The sequence below is a fragment of the Anoplopoma fimbria genome, chromosome 10 (genome assembly GCF_027596085.1).
Source record: "Anoplopoma fimbria isolate UVic2021 breed Golden Eagle Sablefish chromosome 10, Afim_UVic_2022, whole genome shotgun sequence".
In the NCBI taxonomy this organism is placed as follows: domain Eukaryota; kingdom Metazoa; phylum Chordata; class Actinopteri; order Perciformes; family Anoplopomatidae; genus Anoplopoma; species Anoplopoma fimbria.
This window is the reverse complement of record NC_072458.1, coordinates 14,658,734-14,679,558: the sequence shown is the minus strand read 5'-3', so window position 1 is coordinate 14,679,558 and position 20,825 is coordinate 14,658,734. Positions and strand designations below refer to the sequence as shown.

Here is a 20,825-nt window from a genome sequence, read left to right as displayed (position 1 = left end):
TTCAAGTATCTCGGGATCTTATTCACGAGTGAGGGTAAAATGGAGCGGGAGATGGACAGGCGGTTCGGTGCAGCGTCAGCAGTGATGCGGGCGTTGTACCGGACCGTTTTGGTGAAGAAGGAGCTGAGCCAAAAGGCAAAGCTCTCGATTTACCAGTCCATCTACGTTCCAACCCTCACCTATGGTCATGAGCTTTGGGTAGTGACCGAAAGAATGAGATCGCGAATACAAGCGGCCGAAATGAGCTTCCTTCGTAGGGTGGCTGGGCTCAGCCTTAGAGATAGGGTGAGGAGCTCAGACATCCGGAGGGAGCTCGGAGTAGAGCCGCTGCTCCTTCGCGTCGAAAGGGGCCAGCTGAGGTGGCTCGGGCATCTGATCAGGATGCCTCCTGGACGCCTCCCTTTAGAGGTTTTCCAGGCACGTCCAACTGGTAAGAGGCCCCGGGGTAGACCCAGAACACGCTGGAGAGATTATATATCTCGTCTGGCCTGGGAACGCCTCGGGGTTCCCCAGGAGGAGCTGGAAAGTGTTGCTGGGGAGAAGGACGTCTGGAGGACCCTCCTTAGCTTGCTGCCCCCGCGACCCGGCCCCGGATAAGCGGAAGGAGATGGATGGATGGATTGAATGTTTTGACGTTTTTCTGTACCGTCAGAGCGAGGGACGTAGTATTGAGAGGCTGTTATTGAAATTTACGTGTTATAATAAGCAAACAAGTCCTCTTAGGGTGAATGGGAGTGGTCATCGATGGGTCAACAAACCAAGGACTTTCACCCAGGAGACCGTTATTTTGTCCCATGTGAAAGCAAAAGTAAATGCTGACTTTAAGCTTGTTACATAACGTTGTTATGAATGTTTTGTAACGCCACAAAAAAAAGTTCGCTCAAGATGGTTATTATTTATCTATGCTAATTACATTGTTACAGTTGTTACATTACATTGTTATTTATTATTATTTTAACATATTTCTAACCATAACCAAGTAGTTTTGTCTAAACTTTAATGATTGTAAAATGGATGGTAAATTTACTTGTACTTGTATAGGGCTTTTCTAGTCTTCTGACCACTCAATGCACTTTAACACTGCACATTCATACAGTAAAGGCAGAGGCTACAATGTTAAGTTAGCCACATGCCCTTCAGGACTATCTGACATTCATACCCAAACATACACTGAAGGCATCCTGGAGCAATTTGGGGTTAGGTGTCTTATCCAAGGACACATCAACCTAGTGATCGAATCGCTGATCTTCTTGTTGAAGGACGACCCGCTCTACCACTGAGCCACAGTCGCCCCTGGTTTCACAACCACGTGGTTTGCAAAAAACATGCAATGCCAATATTTATTCTGGCGCCTGGGTTTGGCATATTATAGAAGTACAGTTGCCTATAAGCTTCATTGTTATTAACGCTTTTAACAATGTCATGATCATGCTCTTCTTGCAGAGGGTCAATGTTTTGAATACAAGTGGAAGACTGGACCATGGAGGGGTTCATCTCGCCAAGTCTGGTGTCAGCGCTCAGATGGACTAAATGTCACAGGTAAGCATAATATACCTCTATGTGAAACTGTTGATGGCTATGTGTTGTAACTCTGTTATGTTGTTCATTCTGTACACGTGACATCTATTGCATTTCTGTCCATCCTGATAGAAGGATTACTTACTCTCCCATAGGTTTCTTCCTTTTTTCTCCCTGTTAAAGGGGTTTTTTAGGGGAGTTTTTCCTGTTGATTTTGGGCTATACAAAATAAATTGAATTGAATTGATTGATTTATTGTGAACTGTTATTAGAACCTGGTTTATGTATAGTAGACCACTCTGTAATGTCTTAGTTTTACACAAAAACTTTAAAGAACCTACCCTGCTGTCCAAATACTTTAGACCAGCCTCCAATCAGCAAAAACATAAAATAAAAATAAATAAATAAGCATTGACCCTTCCAATATTTTTTGAAACCAATGAAATGAGATGTCTACAGTCTGACAATTCAGATCTATCCATGTGAAATATGACCCTTGACGTTGTGAATGTTAAACGGCATGTGTAGACCAGCCTGTTGTCTTGAATTGAGTCAAATAGCGAGGATGTGACCACAATAGTTAAGCTGCGGCTTTAGACAGCTCTGACACATGAGGCTTGCACTGCGCGTGGCAAGGTGATAATGTAGATAAGGTTACTTAAAACAGTCTACTCTAGAGCGTCAGAATCCCAGACAGCTTCCTAAGCATTTCTTGACAGTGAGTCCCAGGAAACTGTAAACAGATGAGGATTTAATCCGGAGCATTGCCACAGTCAAAGTTTAATCCCATTGTCCATCACATGTCAGGGTTAAACTCAGCGCTGATAGCATTGTTCCCAGTTCCTCAAAACAGATTAGATTAGATTTGAAGGGCTATCTGGAAAAATGGATTCCTCTCCTCAGGGCATCTGCTTTTATTTACATCTCCTGCTTCATACAGGCCCGGAGCCATGTCTTATTTCTGGGCTCGGTGAGCATACAACACTCAGCCCTGAGTTAAAGTGAACAAGGACAGTCAGCTCACCCACTGCTCCAGATGGTGTGCCTATGTGCGTCTGCTCTGATTGGCACACTGCATATTTTTCCTTCTTGTAAATGTTTCCTTACAAGCAGTGGTATTCCCCTCATGAATATTCATACTAAGCTCTCTTCGCGGGCATGCCACGATATAAATATTCAAGAAGTTCTGATAGATTACCATTTATTTTGGGGAACGGGTTTTCTCTGAGTGTCTGCTGGTTGGATCAATGTCAGCACTGTCTCTGTCATCCAGATTATTTTACCCGCAGTAGGAATACACACTCCTTACCCCACATAGTGTACAACATGAACCTGAACACAAACTGTTCTGAAAAGTGAAGCTTGCATTCTTTCTACTGACTATTATTGGGTGACTCGTCTAATTGCAAAAAGTCTGGTTGTATAGAAGTCTATGGCGAAATGACCCTAGTTCTCATTTGATTTATTACCTCAGTTAACATGGTAAACATGATGGTACATTTTTTTTTTTAAACTTGATTTCCATTATTGTGTTGGACACCTACTGCATGGGAAAGGGTTTAGGATGTTTCCCATTGAAAAGTTAGGTAAGTGCTTTGCTCTTCACTTAAACTCCGGTGGAAAAGTGAACCAATCATGCATTAGAAATCCTACCAAGTCCTTATCCTTGTACTCTTTGATTTTGGGAAACCGAAAAGGGCTGTTTGCAAAACAGCATACATATTGACTTTGTGTTGTTTGTCTAAGTTAGATATCAAGTGTGACTTCCTCTTCGTGTCTTTCCAAAGCATCCAGTCGTAATGGGTTCCTTGCCGTCGCCCTGTAGCTGGAGGTCAGAAAAACCATCACTGCAGCTAAGATTGTTGAGAACTGCAGTCATATTGGGTTTCTGTCTAACCAGACAAGTTCGAGATTTACGCCTTATCAAAAGTGATTGTTGTCAAACTTTTGTTTTGGTCTTACTAGAACGAAGGCTTCAATAATGATGAGGAACCAGTTGGTTTGGAACATCTATGTCTGGTTAGCATTCCTCACCTTCAAATTTGCAGCGCCCTAAGCTTTTCAATGGCTCATTTAGGAGTGTCTGATCCGCTGCATCCTATAGGGCAATAAGCTATCTAAACAAATTCTTAACTATTCATGCTGCAGTATTGACTAGATTTATATTAAGATTATGGGTTAGAGTAGGGAAATACAATGTATGCATGACTCATGTGAAATGCATACATTTATTTTTAATGCAGAACAGGTTTAAATTCATAAAAAAATGGTCTGTATGTGGTCATAAGCAGGTGTCAATCTAGAGAATCCAACCATTTGGGAACTTGATTTTAAGCCATAGTAGAAGGTCTGAGCTCTGCTAGAAAGATATGATCTGTAAGCAGAATCAACAAAACCAATGGAAAGCGCTTAGTTCAAAAATAAGTTGTGATCAATAGTCTTGGACAGATTTACAAAGAGTGCAGCTCAATGTTGTTTTTTTAAAGCAAGTTAACAGTGTCATACCCAACAGCAGTTCTTATTGTATGAGCAGATCTAAAGGTCATTATAATCCTGCATAAAACACATAGTTGTGAATAGCCAATTGATTCTAGAATTTAAGACAGCACAAATATAGAGTAATAGTTGTTTTGTGTTGCACCTTTTGTGTAATGTTACTATGCAAAGGCTTATTGTGTAGATATAAGAATAGCAAGGTCTCAGTTTAATGCAGTAAATGGTCACTTAAATGGAGAAATAAATAATCTTTCATGGCTAATAAATCACTAATCTATACCTGTATACTCTCAGGCTACATGGAACGTGTCTACCAAACTATGAATTAAAAGCAAGTGTCTTAACCAGTCTAGGGATTTGAGTGAAATGTTGTTGTTGTTAGTGTTTTTAAAACTGAGCTGATTATCAAATTATTCTTCTACCAGTATTCATGGTAAGTATCAATGTAATGAGCTAAATGTGAGTGAGAAAGAAACAGAGATAGTGGTTGTAACACTCAACGCCTCCAGCTCCATAAACTGAAGGGGAAAGCAGATTGAAAACTAGGCCACAGTTGTTCCTGTTCGTTGATTTTTTTCTTCTGACTTTTAAAGTGTTATTGAGTAAAAATCAGACACTTTCTTGCATCTCACAGTGACAGGAACACCAGTTGTCAACCTTTGATACTTGAGTTTGACCTTTTGCCCTTTGCTTCGCAGGTGGATGCCCAGTGACAGCTAAGCCGATGGCTGACCGGTCCTGTTCACCGCCCTGCACCAAGCCTCGGTCCCTGTGCACAGAGGTGAGTTTTGGACAGAGTGATGAGCTCCACTGTAAATGATAATGGACTTTGGCTTCTTGTGGTGTCTCTTGGTGTCTTTTGGCACCTTTGGCTTGTCTTTCAGTCTCTCGGCATGTTTGTGTCTCTTGTCTTTTGTTGGACCTGTCTTTTGACTTCTCTTGACATATCTTCACGTCTAGACGTCTCTTGACGTCTTTTGTCTATTAGCATCTTTGCTTCTGAGCATCTTTTGCTGGCCCCCTGGTGTCTCCAAGGTGAATTGTATTAATGGTAATGCCTAGACAGATCCAGCCAAAATAAAATAAAAACATCTGGTTTGTCTTCTGGCCTAACACCACACCATTTTAAAACAAAGCAGATTTAAGAAACCTCATGAAGTAATTGTCAATTTCCATAAATAAGATATTATAGAGGCATAGCTATATTCTTCATTTAAACATTTAACCCCAGAACTGTTCTTCTTTTTGGCAGTTATGCATTTTTTTTTTACATAAAATGATGGCACATAGACATGGACCATATGGTTGAGTATGGACCGTATAGTTGTAGTCAGTGTGTGTGTGTGTTTGGGCGTATTAAAGAGGCACTAAGCTAAGACTAGACTAAGGCTATGCACTTTGTTGTATACTGTTTCATCTCCGTTGTCAAATTGCGTGACACTGTATTGTGATATTGTTGATATTGTGGGCAACGCATCGTGATAGTTTTGTACCATGAGTTACCACACACAATACAACAAACTCAAAAACACATCATAACCTTGATCGAGTGGATTTCTTCCCAAATGTTAACTATGTGTGTCACCAGTGTCTTTTGACTTTGGCTCAAACACTGAAGAGTCAGTTCTGTTAATCTAAACAAACATGTTTGGCTGTGGTTGCTTGCTCAATAGCCTTCAGGGGAATTTAACAAAACAACCAATGTTGATTCTGGCATATACTACTAGCCACACTAAGCCTCGTCCTACTGCAGCAGCTGCAGTGCAAGATACATTTCCCAGTGAAAAAAAACACAGAAATGTCTATCAGACTTTCAACGATGTTAGAAATGATTCAGCAGTTCAAAGGCTCGTGTCTGTAGACCTCCAATATGGCTGTGAGGTGTGCTGAAGATCCCCTGTTGGGATGAAAGCATCTGGACTGAAGGAAACAGAAAAGAAGGACTGGAAATGAGAGAAAAATGGAGGAATGGAAACAAAATAATCTGACTCACTTGGTGTTGCCACCACTTCTTAAGCTTCTCCCATTATCCTCTCTGAACACACCTAGACTAAAGCACTGCAGGTTAAAGAGCAGCTGCTCATGTTGTTTTCAGGAAATAAATATCAGCAAAGCAGACACTCTAAGAAAACCTGCTTTTAAATTCAGAATACACTAAAATAAAAAAAACATACATTAGCTATACCAGCTCATCCTTTAGAGGGTTGTATGGGGCTGAAGCCAATTCCAGCTGACATTTGGCAGGAGACAGGGCACACGCTGGACAGGTCAGCAGTCATCACTGACGAAATATAAACAAAAACTACTATTAAAGGTCCAATGTGTAAGATATAGAGGGATCTATTTATATTATAAACGTTTTTGTACCATTATGTTATTTCAAATGCAAATATCGGACGGTTTTCCATTATTTTGTTTTGGTATGTTGAGCTTCACCTTCAATTCTGCAATCACTTGTTCTCAAGTTTCTTGCTTTCTATTGTTTTCTTTTTGTTGGCATCAGTGAAAAACAGTATTTTTAACAGAGGGCCTGTTTTACCAGCTGTTGGAATGGAGAGGGGGCAAAATGTGAGCATTAACACGGCAGGAAGGGTCTGATTATCTCATCGGTTGCATTATTTGATAAAAAAGTAGTTCAGTGTCAGTGTCGACTCATACTACAGACTAAAAGGCAGGATATCTTTGCTCCTGCTGTTTCAAGTTCTTGTTTTATGACCAAATACCTGCATAACAAATGACATTCCCATCAGCCTCAGCTCACTTTCCTATTGTGCCACTTTTTAGCAAGTGGCCCAACATTAAGTGGCCAGACATATACATGTATTTGGGGAAGAAATGACAAGCATACAAGTCACCAGATGCTAACAACTACGGTATCTTTGTCATGTACAGAATGTCAAACACCATCACACTGACGCAAAAGTTTTGTCTTTATTGAGCTTTAAAATGGTGCCACATTCACAATCATTAATTCAATTCACTGGGCAATTTTGTATAGCCCAGAATCACAAATTACAAATTTGCCTCAGAGGGCTTTACAATCTGTACACATGCGACATCCTCTGTCCCGGAACCCTCACATCGGCACAGGAAAAACTCCCCTAAAAAACCCTTTAACAGGGAGAAAAAAGGAAGAAACCTATGGGAGAGCGACAGAGGAGGGATCCTTCTCCCAGGATGGACAGAATGCAATAGATGTCATGTGTACAGAATGAACAGCATAACAGAGATACACCACATTCAATATATATGACATAAATGATTCATATAATAAGAGTAGTAAGCAGAGAAACGAAGAAAAAAATGTAAGACTACTTATAATAACAGCAGCAATTATTATAGTAGAATTATAATTATGAAATATGGAATAGTAATAGTAATGTGACTAATAATAATAATCGAAGTAGCAGTGGGTGTCAGAAGGAGGCACGACCACGGTCCAGGTACCACAACGATTCATGGAAACCTGCGAAGCAAGAAAGCAAAAAGGGCTTCAGGGTGGAAGCAAAGCTAATATGCGTAATGGTACAGGTAATAGTAATAATAATGTGACTAATAATAATAATGGTAGTAGCAGTTGGTGTCAGCAGGGCCATAGCAGGAGGCATGACCACAGTCCAGGTACAGCCACGGTTTATAGAAGCCTGCGAAGCGAGAAAGCACAAAGACTCCAGGGTAAAAGCAAAGTCAATAAGCGTAATAGTACATGGAATAATAATAGTAATGTGACTAATAATGACAGTGTCGTGTTGCCCAAGGAACCATTGATCCTGCTTTGCTGTTCCAACGGTCCTGATCATGATAGTGGTAGTAGCAGTGGGTGTCAGCAGGGCCTCAGCAGGTGGCACGATGTCCAAATATAACCCTGATTCCTGGGAACCTGCGAGGCGAGAAAGCACAAGGACTCTGGGGAAGAAGCAAAATCAGTAATGTGCATAAATAGGAGATTAATACATGAAGAAGGAGGGAGAGAAGAGGAGAGAGGAGCTCAGTGTATCCTAGGTAGTCCCCCGGCTGTCTAGGCATATAGCAGCATATCTAGGGGCTGGACCAAGGCGAACCTGAGCCAGCCCTAACTATAACCAGTATCAAAAAGGAAGGTCTAAAGCCTGCTCTTAAAAGTGGTGAGTGTGTCTGCCCCCCGGACTGAAACTGGAACCTGGTTCCACAGAAGAGGAGCCTGATAACTGAAGGCTCTGGCTCCCATCCTACTTTTATATACTCTAGGAACCACAAGTAACACTGCATTGATTGAGCGCAGCTCTCTAGTTGGGTAATATGGAACTATAAGTTCCTTAAGATAAGATGGTGCCTGGCCAGTTAGAGCTTTGTAGGTGAGTCGAAGAATTTTAAATTCTATTCTTGATTTAACAGGGAGCCAGTGCAGAGAAGCTAATACTGGATTAATATGATCTCTTTTCTTAGTTTTTGTTAGAACACGTGCTGCAGCATTCTGGATCAACTGTAGAGATTTAAGAGACTTATTAGAGCAGCCTGATAATAAGGAGTTACAGTAATCTAGTCTAGAGGTAACAAATGCATGAACTAGTTTTCTGCATCGCTTTGAGACAGGATTTGCCTGATTTTCGAAATGTTACGTAAATGAAAAAAGGCTGTCCTTGAGATCTCTTTTATATAAGAGTTAAAAGACAGATCCTGATCAAAGATAACTCCGAGGTTCTTAACGGTAGTGCTGGATGCCAGAGCAATGCCATCTAGAGAAACTATATCGTTAGATAATTGATTTCGAAGGGGATCTGGGCCTAGTAGAATAACTTAAGTTTTGTCGGAGTTTATCATCAAGAAGTTACAGGTCATCCAGGTTTTTATGTCCTTAAGACATGCTTGAAGTTTAGAGAACTGATTAGTTTCATCTGGCTTAATCGATAGATATAACTGGGTATCATCTGCATAACAATGAAAGTGTTTTCTGATAATATTCCCTAAAGGAAGCATATATAAGGTGAATAAAATCGGTCCAAGAACAGACCCTTGTTGACTGACCTTGGTTTTCATCGAGGTTTCATTGTTTACATATACAAACTGAGATCAGTCTGATAAATATGACTTAAACCAGCTGAGTGCGGTTCCTTTAATGCCTATTAGATGCTCCAATCTCTGTAATAAGATTTGATGGTCAACAATACAAGTACAGAGACAAGTCCTTTGTCTGAAGCTATTAGAAGGTCATTTTCACCAGTGCTGTCTCTGTGCTATGATTCACTCTAAATCCTGACTGAAAATCCTCAAATAAACTATTGTTATGCAGAAAGTCACACAGCTGATTTGCTACTGCTTTCTCAAGGATCTTAGAGAGGAACGGAAGGTTAGATATAGGTCTATAGTTAGCCAACACCTCTGGATCAAGAGTAGGTTTCTTAAGAAGAGGTTTAATTACAGCTAGTTTGAAGGCCTGTGGTACATGGCCCGTTAGAAAAGACAGATTGATCATTTTTAATAAAGAATTGCTAATTAAAGGAAAAACTTCCTTAAGCAGCCTAGCCGGAATTGGGTCTAAGAGAAAGGTGGAAGGTTTAGACTTAGAAATAGTTAAAGTCAATTGTTGAATGTCGATGGGAGAAAAGCCATCTAAATATATATTAGGTTCTACAGCTGTTTCTAAGGTTCCTGTATTTGAGGATCGATCGGTACTGGTTGAGGGCAGTAGATTATTAATTTTGTCTCTAATAGTTAGAATCTGATCATTAAAGAAGTTCATGAAGTCACTACTACTGAGGTTTATAGGAATACACGGCTCAACAGAGCTGTGACTCTCTGTCAGCCTGGCTACAGTGCTGAAGAGAACCCTGGGGTTGTTCTTATTTTTCTCTATTAATGCTGAATAATAGGCTGCTCTGGCATTACGGAGTGCCTTCTTATATATTTTAAGACTGTCCCGCCAGACTAACCGCGCTTCTTCCACATTGGTGGAACGCCATATCCTTTCAAGTTTTCGCGATGTTTGCTTTAATTCGCGGGTATGAGGGTTATACCATGGAGCAAATCTCCTTTCTTTTATTAGCTTCTTTTTTAGAGGAGCTATAGAGTCTAGTGTCATTCACAGTGAGCCTGCAACACTATTGACAAGATGGTCAATCATTACTAGCTCAGTGGTAGTCAACATGTTTGACCTCCCTGTTGCATTTCACACTCCCTCCAGTCAAGTTGGTAGGTGTTTCGGTTTAACTGCTGACTCTCAGCCAAATGCGTCTTGGTTGCTCGTGGTGACGGCAGCTGTTGAAAACATGATCAGAACATAAAGAAGTCTTGGTAAAAGCCTATAATCAATTTTAATTTCAAACTCAACTTTGTTTATTATCTGATCCAACCTTTTAAGTGAGTTAGTACGAGCCACTGCATTTTGCTGACACCAGCTAACAGGGTAACTTGTTAAACTGACACACCTGGTGCTCTGAAACGGTCATAGTCCTGTCAGTTTCTGATGGAATATCCATTCTGACGAAACATGCAGGACCCAGACATTTTGATGCTGGTAACAGTTTTGATTCAATACCTACAGCTTGCTAAACGCTGGGGCAAAACCTCACGTCTGTTTCCAACATGCGCATGCATACTTATGATTTTGACTGTAAGATGGTCTATCAGTTGTACCATTAATTGCTTACTGTGTGAGCATGTTACCATGCCGACATTTACATTAAGCTCAAAGTACCACTGTGTCGGAGTGTAGCCTCACAGAGACGCCGCATGGCTGTAGAATCTTAGACTTGTTTATAGCTCATTTTGCATTCAAATAATGTATTAATCATTATGTACTACAATAATTGTAGCTACGGCAGTTATTCAGTTGTGAGACCTAAATGTCGAACTGAAGAAACACCCTCACCCTCAGTTATTCCTCGCTGAGACAGATGAGTTGTAAAGAAACGGGTCAAAGTTCTCACTAAACTGTGAGTTATATTTTTGTATAAATCTTAGCTAATTGCTCATTTAAGACCATTTTATTCAGGTTTTTTAGTAAAAATTTATATCAAAACTATATTCTTCAAACTCGGGTATTGAAACCAGAAACCAGATATAATATTGGCATTAATATGGTAAAATTATACCCAACCGTAGTGAGGGTGAGATTTCCACAGCATGAATATATGCCACAAGGCACTTTACAGCACAGAGCAGAAGATGAACTGTTTGTTTTAGCGTGTGGTTGTACGATTCAGAGATGTGGTTGCTAGAAGGAAGCTAGATGTGTGGAGGATGGGAGGATGTGTATGTATGAACATTACAGCAGCAACCTCCAGAGACTGAACCCAGATATAAATAAAACCATAACACGTTGCTAAACAACACTGCTCTTCCTTTGTGTGCCATTAAGGAGATGTAAATGATCATTTCCTCATTTCCTGCTCTGTCTGCTGTTGGACGTACTGTTTGCACGGCGGGGATTTCTGGGGCCGATTATCCCCCAGAGACTGTCGGGGAGCCGGGGACCCCCTGCAGGGTGATGAATAGAGAGAGATGTGGAGGAGGGGTGGATTCCCTGCACACACACACGCACACACAAGCACACACACACAGCACACTACATCAAACACACGCCCTGTCTGACAAAACAGACAGCAGCATCGCACTGTTACTGAGCGGATTTTATAATGAGATTGTGCGGATAAATCATGGCTCTATCAAAGGTGCTCTATGGTTTGATTAAGATGCTGTATGTATGTCATTTCAACTTTAACACAAACAGCCTCTACACTGCTTTATTTGTTGTTTGCCATCAGCTCTGGGCCCCTTTTCTAAATACCAATTCATCTCAGAGAATAGAGTTTTGGTATCAGAGACATTAGACCCTTGATTTGGCAAAGAATATAAGCTGGTGCCAATCAAATAGATGACATGGACCCATGGATCAGCTATTTAAATGTCACATACATAAACATTTTCAAAAAAAGAACAGGTGCTGAGGACAGTCAGACATGGGCCAAAATGCAGTTGACCTAACGTTCTACAGTTCTGCACCAGCCTCAAGCAGACACCTGGACCTGGTCTGGATCCACATCTTGGCTTAATTTTTTTTATTTTAATTCATTTTACAAAACCAAAGTGATGTGCTTGCTTAGGACCAACAGAAGAGAGAACAAGAGAGATTTCTCAATTAAATACACTTGAAAATAAACGAATCTGAAGCCAACCCAAGCTGGAAGTTTTGTGCAACAAAATGACCTGAACCCTGGATTCAGTCTAGGTAGCAGAACTCTAAAACAAACCCAAACAGAGAGATAACATCATCACAAGCAGCCACAGCTGAGGGAACAACACATGTAATTTTACCTGCACTTCACAGTTCACACTCTTCGCCTCAAAAAATCTGATCTAGAGATGTGATCTGATAGAGACCTGAGACCCAAGGCAATACCTTATCAGACATAAACTGAGGTCCCGGGTCAGGTCTTAATTACTGGTATCAAAATAACTCTACCATCAAGACAAATGGTCCTGAGTTCTGAGATGTTTCTTGCGCTAGATGCTTAATCAGTTTTCCAACAAGTTTTGAATTTATGCCAAATGTTTGTAATTGGAACATTTGGAACACAAATAATCAGTATTCAATAAGAGCGCATCAGAAAAACAGTGGAAACACACACATACAATATAAGTGACTTATAAGTGAAAGTTATGGGAACATTGCGGAAAATCAAGAAAATAAATGACGTGTCACAGCAGCCCAGATGGTTTACAAGAGACATACTGGTAAAATATAAAAGAGAACAACATTGAAAGATTAGCAAAACGGATTGACCGATGTTGAACACCAGAAGGTTACAGAGCTCATCTGGGAGAGCGTCAGCAAGTTACTTAAGATTTCCTTTATAATATTTTCTTCCCCCCCTGTGGCTTCCCTTTATCCACTATTTTAGCCTGTCTAAGCTTATTTACTGAATTTCTTTAGTATTTATATCGCATATGTATTTTTTCACAGGTCATCGCTCTTGATGCATGAAATTGAACTTTTATCTGTGGGGAGCTTTAGTGGTCATTATAAAAAGTGAAGTGGTCACCAGATAAATCTAAATGGTTGTGACGTTATCAGTAATGATATAGTATATGGTCTACATATATACTGTATATATATATATATATACATATTACAGCACAAAATCAAAGGTGGCTGCAGAACTTTTAGGTTCTGCTGACTTCATCCATGTGATGGTTTTAAACCTTCCTCCCTCTTGTTTAGGCGGGGGTGTGCGGCTGTGAGGAGGGCTACACTGAGGTGGTGACGTCTGACGGCCTGCTGGACCAGTGTACAGTCATCCCCGTGCTGGAGATCCCCACTGCCGGTGACAACAGGGCCGACGTCAAGACCATCCGGGCCTTCAACCCCACCCAGCCTGCAGCCAGCTCACCGGGCCGGGCCGGACGCACCTGGTTCCTGCAGCCCTTCGGCCCAGGTAACACAGTCTGTGACATCTGAGCAACTGCTGTTTATATCATGTTGACTGTAGTGATGACTGTGGAGAAGCTGTTTAAGGAGAAGCAGAGTATGATAATAATAGAGTAAATGGTGGATTCTCACAGTGTGCAGAGGAAACCATCACGCACATGGAAACAGAACAGAGAGAAAAGACACACTTAAAGCCTGGAACAAATTACAATGTATTCAAACTACTGCATTTTGTGGAGGAAATGTGTGTGATTGCTGAAAACACAAAATGATTGCTTACTAAGCTGTAAAAGGAGAAGTTGGAGGAGGGGCATTAAAAGACAGGGAGAAAGGAGGAGGTCCTTTGACAGAAAGGAAATTATGAATGAAGGAGGGGTTCAAGGAGAAAGGAAGAAAAACAAGAATAATTGATGAACGTAATGAAAAAAGGAAATCGGGGAATGGAGAAGAAAAGGAAGAAATACAAGAAGAAAGAAAAAGTAGGTAAGAAGAAGAGGAGAGGAGGGGAATAGGAAAGGGGTGAAAAGGAAACTAATTAATTAATAAAGAGGAGAAAAGGAAGAAAATACAAGATACAGAAAAAGAGAATAACAAAAAGGAAGGAAATAAGAAAGGGAGGAAATGGGAATAGGAAGTAAGGAGAGAAGGCGGGCCAGGAAGAACAGCAGTATGAAGGAATAAAGGAGAAAATAAGAAAGACAAGAAAAACTGATAGAAAGAAAGGAGGAACAAGGAATGAAGGAGGGAACCGGAAGAACAGCTGAAAAAATTAAGTGGGAAGAACAAGAGAAACAAGGATGACCAGATGAAAAGACGAGAAGGACAAAGATAAACAGATTAGTTCATTAAAAAAAAAACAGCCATTAACAGCTATAAGCTCTTTAAAATAGTTCTAATTAATTTCATCAAATATAGTGCAGATTAAAATAACTAGCAGCTTCTAGATCTAAAAGGCCACATGTACAGCATGTGATACATGTGATACATGTGATACATGTGATAGTATATACAAATAATTTTTATCTGTTCTCTCAACACATCATATGTATAGATGAAGGTGTTCCAGTACAATAACACATTTAACGCTGCTGTTAAAGGCATAGTAATGTTTGGTTGATCTGTGTACATTTCTGTTACATTGGTAATTCAGTTATATCCTCACTGAAGTGGAGCAGACAATATGTGTAGATCTCTACTGCCCCCTTCAGCTCAGAGGAGGAAATGAATGTGACACAGTGTGTCTCTCCAGTGCATTAACAGTGAGCATGTTTGCTTGTCTGTCTAGATGGGAAGCTGAAGACCTGGGTGTATGGAGTAGCAGCAGGAGCATTTGTTCTGCTCGTCTTCATCATCTCCATGACATACTTAGCATGGTAACGTATAGCAGCACTACCTGTTATCACTGTCTGTCTCTGCTCTGTGTGCTCTGTTCCTATCATCACACTGGTCACCATTCACCTCCAGTCAGTGATGTAATGAAGATCAAAATGAAAGGAAAATAAATGACCCATCTGTTTGAACAAAACACTAATTTTTGTCAAAAACAATGCTGATGAAAGCAAAATTGAAGTGAAGATCTTGCCAAGATTTTGCCAAGGTGTATTAGCACAGTTTATTAGTTTTAGCAGATGGTAATTATATTTTAAAGGACAATTTCACCAATTTTATACATGAAGGTCAGATTACTCATCATGTGGAGTACAGCACAGCTTGTGTGTTCTGGAGGAACTTTAAGTCTGGAAAATAACCTTGATGATGTCATAATGTAACACATTCTCACTCCTACGAGGCTTAGTCTGTACCCCTAGCGTCACACTAATACGCTTTATTGGTAAAGTTTTCCAAAAGGAATGAACAAAATGAAAAAATAACAATAAGCCATTAAATTAAATGGAAACAAAAATGATTCCACCGAACTTGTGTTGGCTGAAACTTAAGCTACCCTTTTTACATCGAATACTCTAAAAAGCAACTCATTCAATACTAGGTTTAGGCTAAGCACTCACACACAAAAATATATTTCAAAATATTATGGATTCCAGCATTTATGACTCTTTTCTACCATCTACTACCAGCCCAACTTCTTTTACTGCTTCGTTTTCAAAGATAAATGTTATGGTCCTCATTAGCACGCGTTCATATTTCTAGCTGATTAAATTGGCTCTGCTCTTAATTAAGGCGTTGCCACGGTGAATCTTTGTATTTTGCGCCATTAATGATGTGTTTTTTTTATTCACCGGATTTGATTGTGAGAGCAAGGTGCCTTCAACAAATTGGGAAAATAGCACAGTAAACACAAAGTTACCAGCTAACCCTAGCAATCGTGAGTTAGATGCAAAGTGTGATTTCAGAAAACTGTGATACGGGCTAAAAACTGACTCTAACTCAGAACTTAGAGTCAGAGCACTCTAAAGCTGCTCACACAAGTGCAAACTTGAATGCTATATGACAAACTAATCTAATAGTGTTTATGAAACCAAGTTTGTTTATGAAACCAAGTTTTTTGTCTAATCACTGAGACAGAATTTCAGAGTACACTAATACTTTCAATTTCCCGCTCATCAGCTCAACTTCAATCATTTAATATTTATTAGTTCTACACTTACTATTATTATAGGACTCTTAAAGCTTTTGAGACAGTTTTTAGTCATATTGGCTTAATCCCAGTATGGAGTGCAACATCCATCTGAAACGGTGATTGTTAATTCTACTGTAATAATTGCTGCTGTTATTATAAGTAGTCTTAATATATGAATCATTTATGTCATATACATTGAATGTGTTGTATCTCTGTTATGCTGCTCATTCTGTACACATGACATCTATTGCATTCTGTCCATCCTGGGAGAAGGATCCCTCCTCTGTCGTTCTCCCATAGGTTTCTTCCTTTTTTCTCCCTGTTAAAGGGGTTTTTTAGGGGAGTTTTTCCTGTGCCGATGTGAGGGAAGGACAGAGGATGTCGCATGTGCACAGATTGTAAAGCCCTCTGAGGCAAATTTGTAATTTGTGATTCTGGGCTATACAAAATAAACTGAATTGAATTGAATTGAATTCTTTAAGGCCCATCAGGGATGAATATTTGAGTCAGCCCAAAAAATGTCAAACTGGTCAAGCACATCAAGATTGGTTTAGAGATTTAGTGTGGCCTTCATTACATCACTGCTTGTTAATTCATTTTGTTCATTCTTTCATTTTACTTTGAGTTCCCTCATCATTTGTCCCTTTCATTTCTTGTTTTTCTCTCTCCATCCTCTCCCTCATACTCACCTGCTCAGCTACTGTGGTTGTTACCTTTGCTGCAAGTCGAGCTCCAAGTCCCCCTCAGACGGGGTTTACTGGACGGACCCGAACAGCTTCACGGTGCCTTACACCTGTCCCGCCTGCGAGAAACTAGAGCAAGACGAGTTACAGCGAAACAGCCAACAGCAGCAGCAGCAGCAGCAATATCAGGCACTGCTCCAACAGCCCCAACCGTCACAGCAACCACAGCAGCAGTCACTGCCGCCCCCACCCCCTCCCCTACCATTTGAAACTCTCATTACTTAGTCAGGGACCCACCTCGCTCCTGTAACTCACTGTGCCTGACATTCATTTGTGCCCAGACACATCCGCTGCCTGTTCACTCATTTCAGTGGATCACTTCCTGGAGGTGAGCAGTCTAGCCTCCATCAAACACACCACATATCTGCAGGATTTTTACTCTAAATACAAACTTTATTGGTTGGCCCTTTTTTATGATTTGTATTACTTATATATGTTAGCGGTTTAATCTTAAATTATGTCTGGACCAATGGGCAGCCTCTGAAAAGTGAAGCCAATGCAGATGTGCCTTAAAACTCGTGGTCTTTCTGATGTCCATCAGGGGGCGACTATTTTTGTGGCCAGAAGAAGCCTGATTGTATAGAAGTCTATGAGAAAATGACTCTACTTCTCTCTTGATTTATTACCTCAGTAAACATTGTAAACATGAGTTTATGGTCTATATCTCTAGTTTCAAGTGTTCTTCAATTCAATTTTGTGCCCAGACTGAATTGTTAAAGCTGAAATGTTTGGTGTCAGAAGGAGTTATGTGCTGGAACTATTTCCTGATGAAAAGTGTATCCATCCACCAAGTTCAACGTCTCTGGCTATACTGCAGGTAGCAAGATACAGTCTCCGTACAGGTAAAGGCTAAGCTAGGCTAACCACATCCCGACTCGAGCTTTGCACTTTAAATTCATATCAATATTTTGAGTCTAAAACAAGTGGAATGAACCGCTTAGATATATATTTTTTTATTTAATACCAACCTGTGTTATAGTTAGTATTCTTCTCAGGTTGTTTAAACTCAAACCCCTAATAAAGAGAAAATAAATTGAGCACAAATTTAATTTCCTTAAAGTGAATACTTTACCCACAATATAACCATATTTCAATCTACTTTTCACAACTTGAATTCTTATAGGAAACGTTTCTAGCATGCCTCCACAGTGAATGGAGAATCCAAAAACAGAGAAAAGTTTTGATGAATTCAAACACCTCCACATATCGTGACGAAAGTGTTTTAAATCGTAAGGTTATAGCAAAGATGTTTGGGAAGTAGTGAGCATACGGCTTGACAAATGAGACTTGGATTATTCTGCTTCAGTTGTGTGAGAGTTTGTAAAGAGATATTTTAATATAGTTCTACAGTTCTCTTAACGCGGCCTACTTTAACTTTAGTTCAGCAAGACTTTTCTCAGTTTTTTGATTGTTCTTTCACCATGGAGGCGTGTGTGAAATACACAGTTTTCTTCTAAATTCAAGGTAATATATGTACAAATGGTCATTTTAGGGGGTGAAGTATTCTTTTCATGATAGCTAATGCCCTGAGTGGTTCTCACATTTCAACAATAAGGATACAAAGGGCTTTCAAAACTCAGCATGTGCCATTTTGCAGGCCAAACATTGTGACATCCTCCCTCTGCTGCCAACTTGTGCTCCTCCGTACACTACTCATGTATACACAGTCATTTCTTTTTTTATCAGTTCAAGTGGATAAAACTATTTATCAAAAATATTTTTTGTGCCTACACTTGACAAACTTGACCAAACCTTAACCATAGTGTTAGCAAACCATAAAACCCCCATGAGTCATTGTGGTAGTTCAATAACATATTTTGCTGTTGGGGTTGGAGGACTACACTATGGTCATACCTACACTAAGGTATACACTATGGTCATACCTACACTAAGGTCATACCTACACTAAGGTATACACTATGGTCATATCAACACTAAGGTCATACCTACACTAAGGTATACACTATGGTCATACCTACACTAAGGTCATACCTACACTAAGGTATACACTATGGTCATACCTACACTAAGGTCATACCTACACTAAGGTATACACTATGGTCATACCTACACTAAGGTCATACCTACACTAAGGTATACACACTAAGGTCATACCTACACTAAGGTATACACTATGGTCATACCTACACTAAGGTATACACTATGGTCATACCTACACTAAGGTCATACCTACACTAAGGTATACACTATGGTCATACCTACACTAAGGTCATACCTACACTAAGGTATACACTATGGTCATACCTACACTAAGGTCATACCTACACTAAGGTATACACTATGGTCATACCTACACTAAGGTATACACTATGGTCATACCTACACTAAGGTATACACTAAGGTCATACCTACACTAAGGTATACACTAAGGTCATAGTGTTCCTCCTCCCGTTCCACAATCTGCATTATTCTGCTTTATTTTGCAAGGACACCTTTGCTGCATTCTTTATAAAGACGATTGTGATTGGTTTTAGGAAATAGCAATTCTTTCACGTTTATCAGAATGATAATGTGTGGAGCCTGACCTTTCTGTAGTGCTGACACGACTTTATAGAGATCTGGGAGACTAACCTGAAAAGTAAAAAACTAATTGAAAATGATATACAGATAGATATAGATATAGAGACAAGTCAGGAATGTGGAAACATCCTTCACCTTCAACATCATTTCACACTGAAGGCTACACTTGTTGGGAAGGCTTTAAACAAAGCTACAGGTGAATAGTTGTTATCATATTATCTAAACATCTTTCTCCGTTGTTTGTTTGTTCTGTAGCAAAAAGCCAAAGAAGCCACAGCGACGGCAGATGAACAACAGACTGAAGCCGCTGACTCTGGCCTACGACGGAGACGCCGACATGTAGAAGTCTTCCTGCTTGACCACAGTGACCTACAGACATTCGTCCTACTGCAGGACATACAGGGTTGCCATGGAAACCCTTGATGTCAGGGCTGCCGCTGGGCATTGTTCAACCTTCATGTATGTGGACACCCTGGGAAGAGGATTCTGAAAGAGAAACCTCAAAGTTCCAGAACCAGAATCCATGTCCATAAGCAAGCCTTGATGTTGCCGTCCTCTTTTTTTAAATTTCCATTTTGATACTTTGTTTCACAAGAGCCTTCATGAATTCTTTATCTTCTTCTGGAAGTTTGCCTTTGCTTCTCTGCCATCCACTACTGCCGGTAACATCCGAATCACGGTCATCGGAGAGGGTCGCCCCGAAACAAAGATTTTGCTTTTTGTTGATTTTGTCACAGCTGAGTGGGATCATCTCTTGCGTCATTCCCCGTCCCATCGAGAACATTCAGACGCGTCGTTGTTCCTCTAACCAGGGTCCACCCTGCAAGAAAAGAAAACCAGAGATCACTAGCGTCATGATTCCCAGAGCCACCATCACTTCTGCCTGCCTCTCCCTTCTCCGTTTTCAGGCATAATTTTGCACTATATTAGTGCAGCATGATATGTACTTATGTCTAGCTTCGCCATAGGAAACTGCCTCTCTCAATACAAGATGGTGTACTGTCTTGTGCTAGAAATGTAAAAAAGTAGACTTTTTTTGCATACGGAACTCACCAATGTTTATTAATATTTTTCTTCTATTACCTCTTATGTGTGATACGATGGGACTCAATGTAAATAGGATTTTTTTCTGGGGACTCGACTTTACCTTTCTAGTATGTACAGCTACATTTCCCAAACTCTGCCTGAGTTCATTTATTCTCTGACGATTGTTTGGCTTATGGCCATGATCTTTTACTTTTGTAAATTATTGATTATTTCTGTCATCAAATCAGAATGCAGAAGATACGTAGAACCCCTTACACAATAAAACCCTGTAGCAGTGTTATGGGAAGAAGAAAAGTAGAAAGAAAACCTGATTGAGAATGATTTGTTATTGAAGTATTTAGGTGTGTAAAGGCCCATGACATTTGAGTTCAGAGATTCATCTTGGAATCTCAAAGAACTGAGTTTAATGGCTGGAAAGATATCAGATGTGACAATGTAAAGCACCAGAAGTCAGAGATTAAAGACCATTGACTTTAATGCCAATTACATCTTAAAA

At 40.1% G+C, this 20,825-nt stretch overlaps 1 protein-coding gene across 1 annotated transcript in view; it reads left to right on the top strand.

Annotated features, from left to right (window-relative positions):
- thsd7aa (thrombospondin, type I, domain containing 7Aa) overlaps nucleotides 1-19,625 on the top strand; it is a 148,211-nt gene extending 128,586 nt beyond the window's left edge. Inside the window, exons 25-29 of the mRNA XM_054605990.1 lie at nucleotides 1,444-1,539; nucleotides 4,713-4,795; nucleotides 13,214-13,427; nucleotides 14,706-14,793; nucleotides 19,538-19,625. Coding sequence (XP_054461965.1) covers nucleotides 1,444-1,539; nucleotides 4,713-4,795; nucleotides 13,214-13,427; nucleotides 14,706-14,793; nucleotides 19,538-19,625 — 569 coding nt within the window. The remainder of the gene's footprint in view (nucleotides 1-1,443; nucleotides 1,540-4,712; nucleotides 4,796-13,213; nucleotides 13,428-14,705; nucleotides 14,794-19,537) is intronic.
- Nucleotides 19,626-20,825: the final 1,200 nt, after the last annotated feature.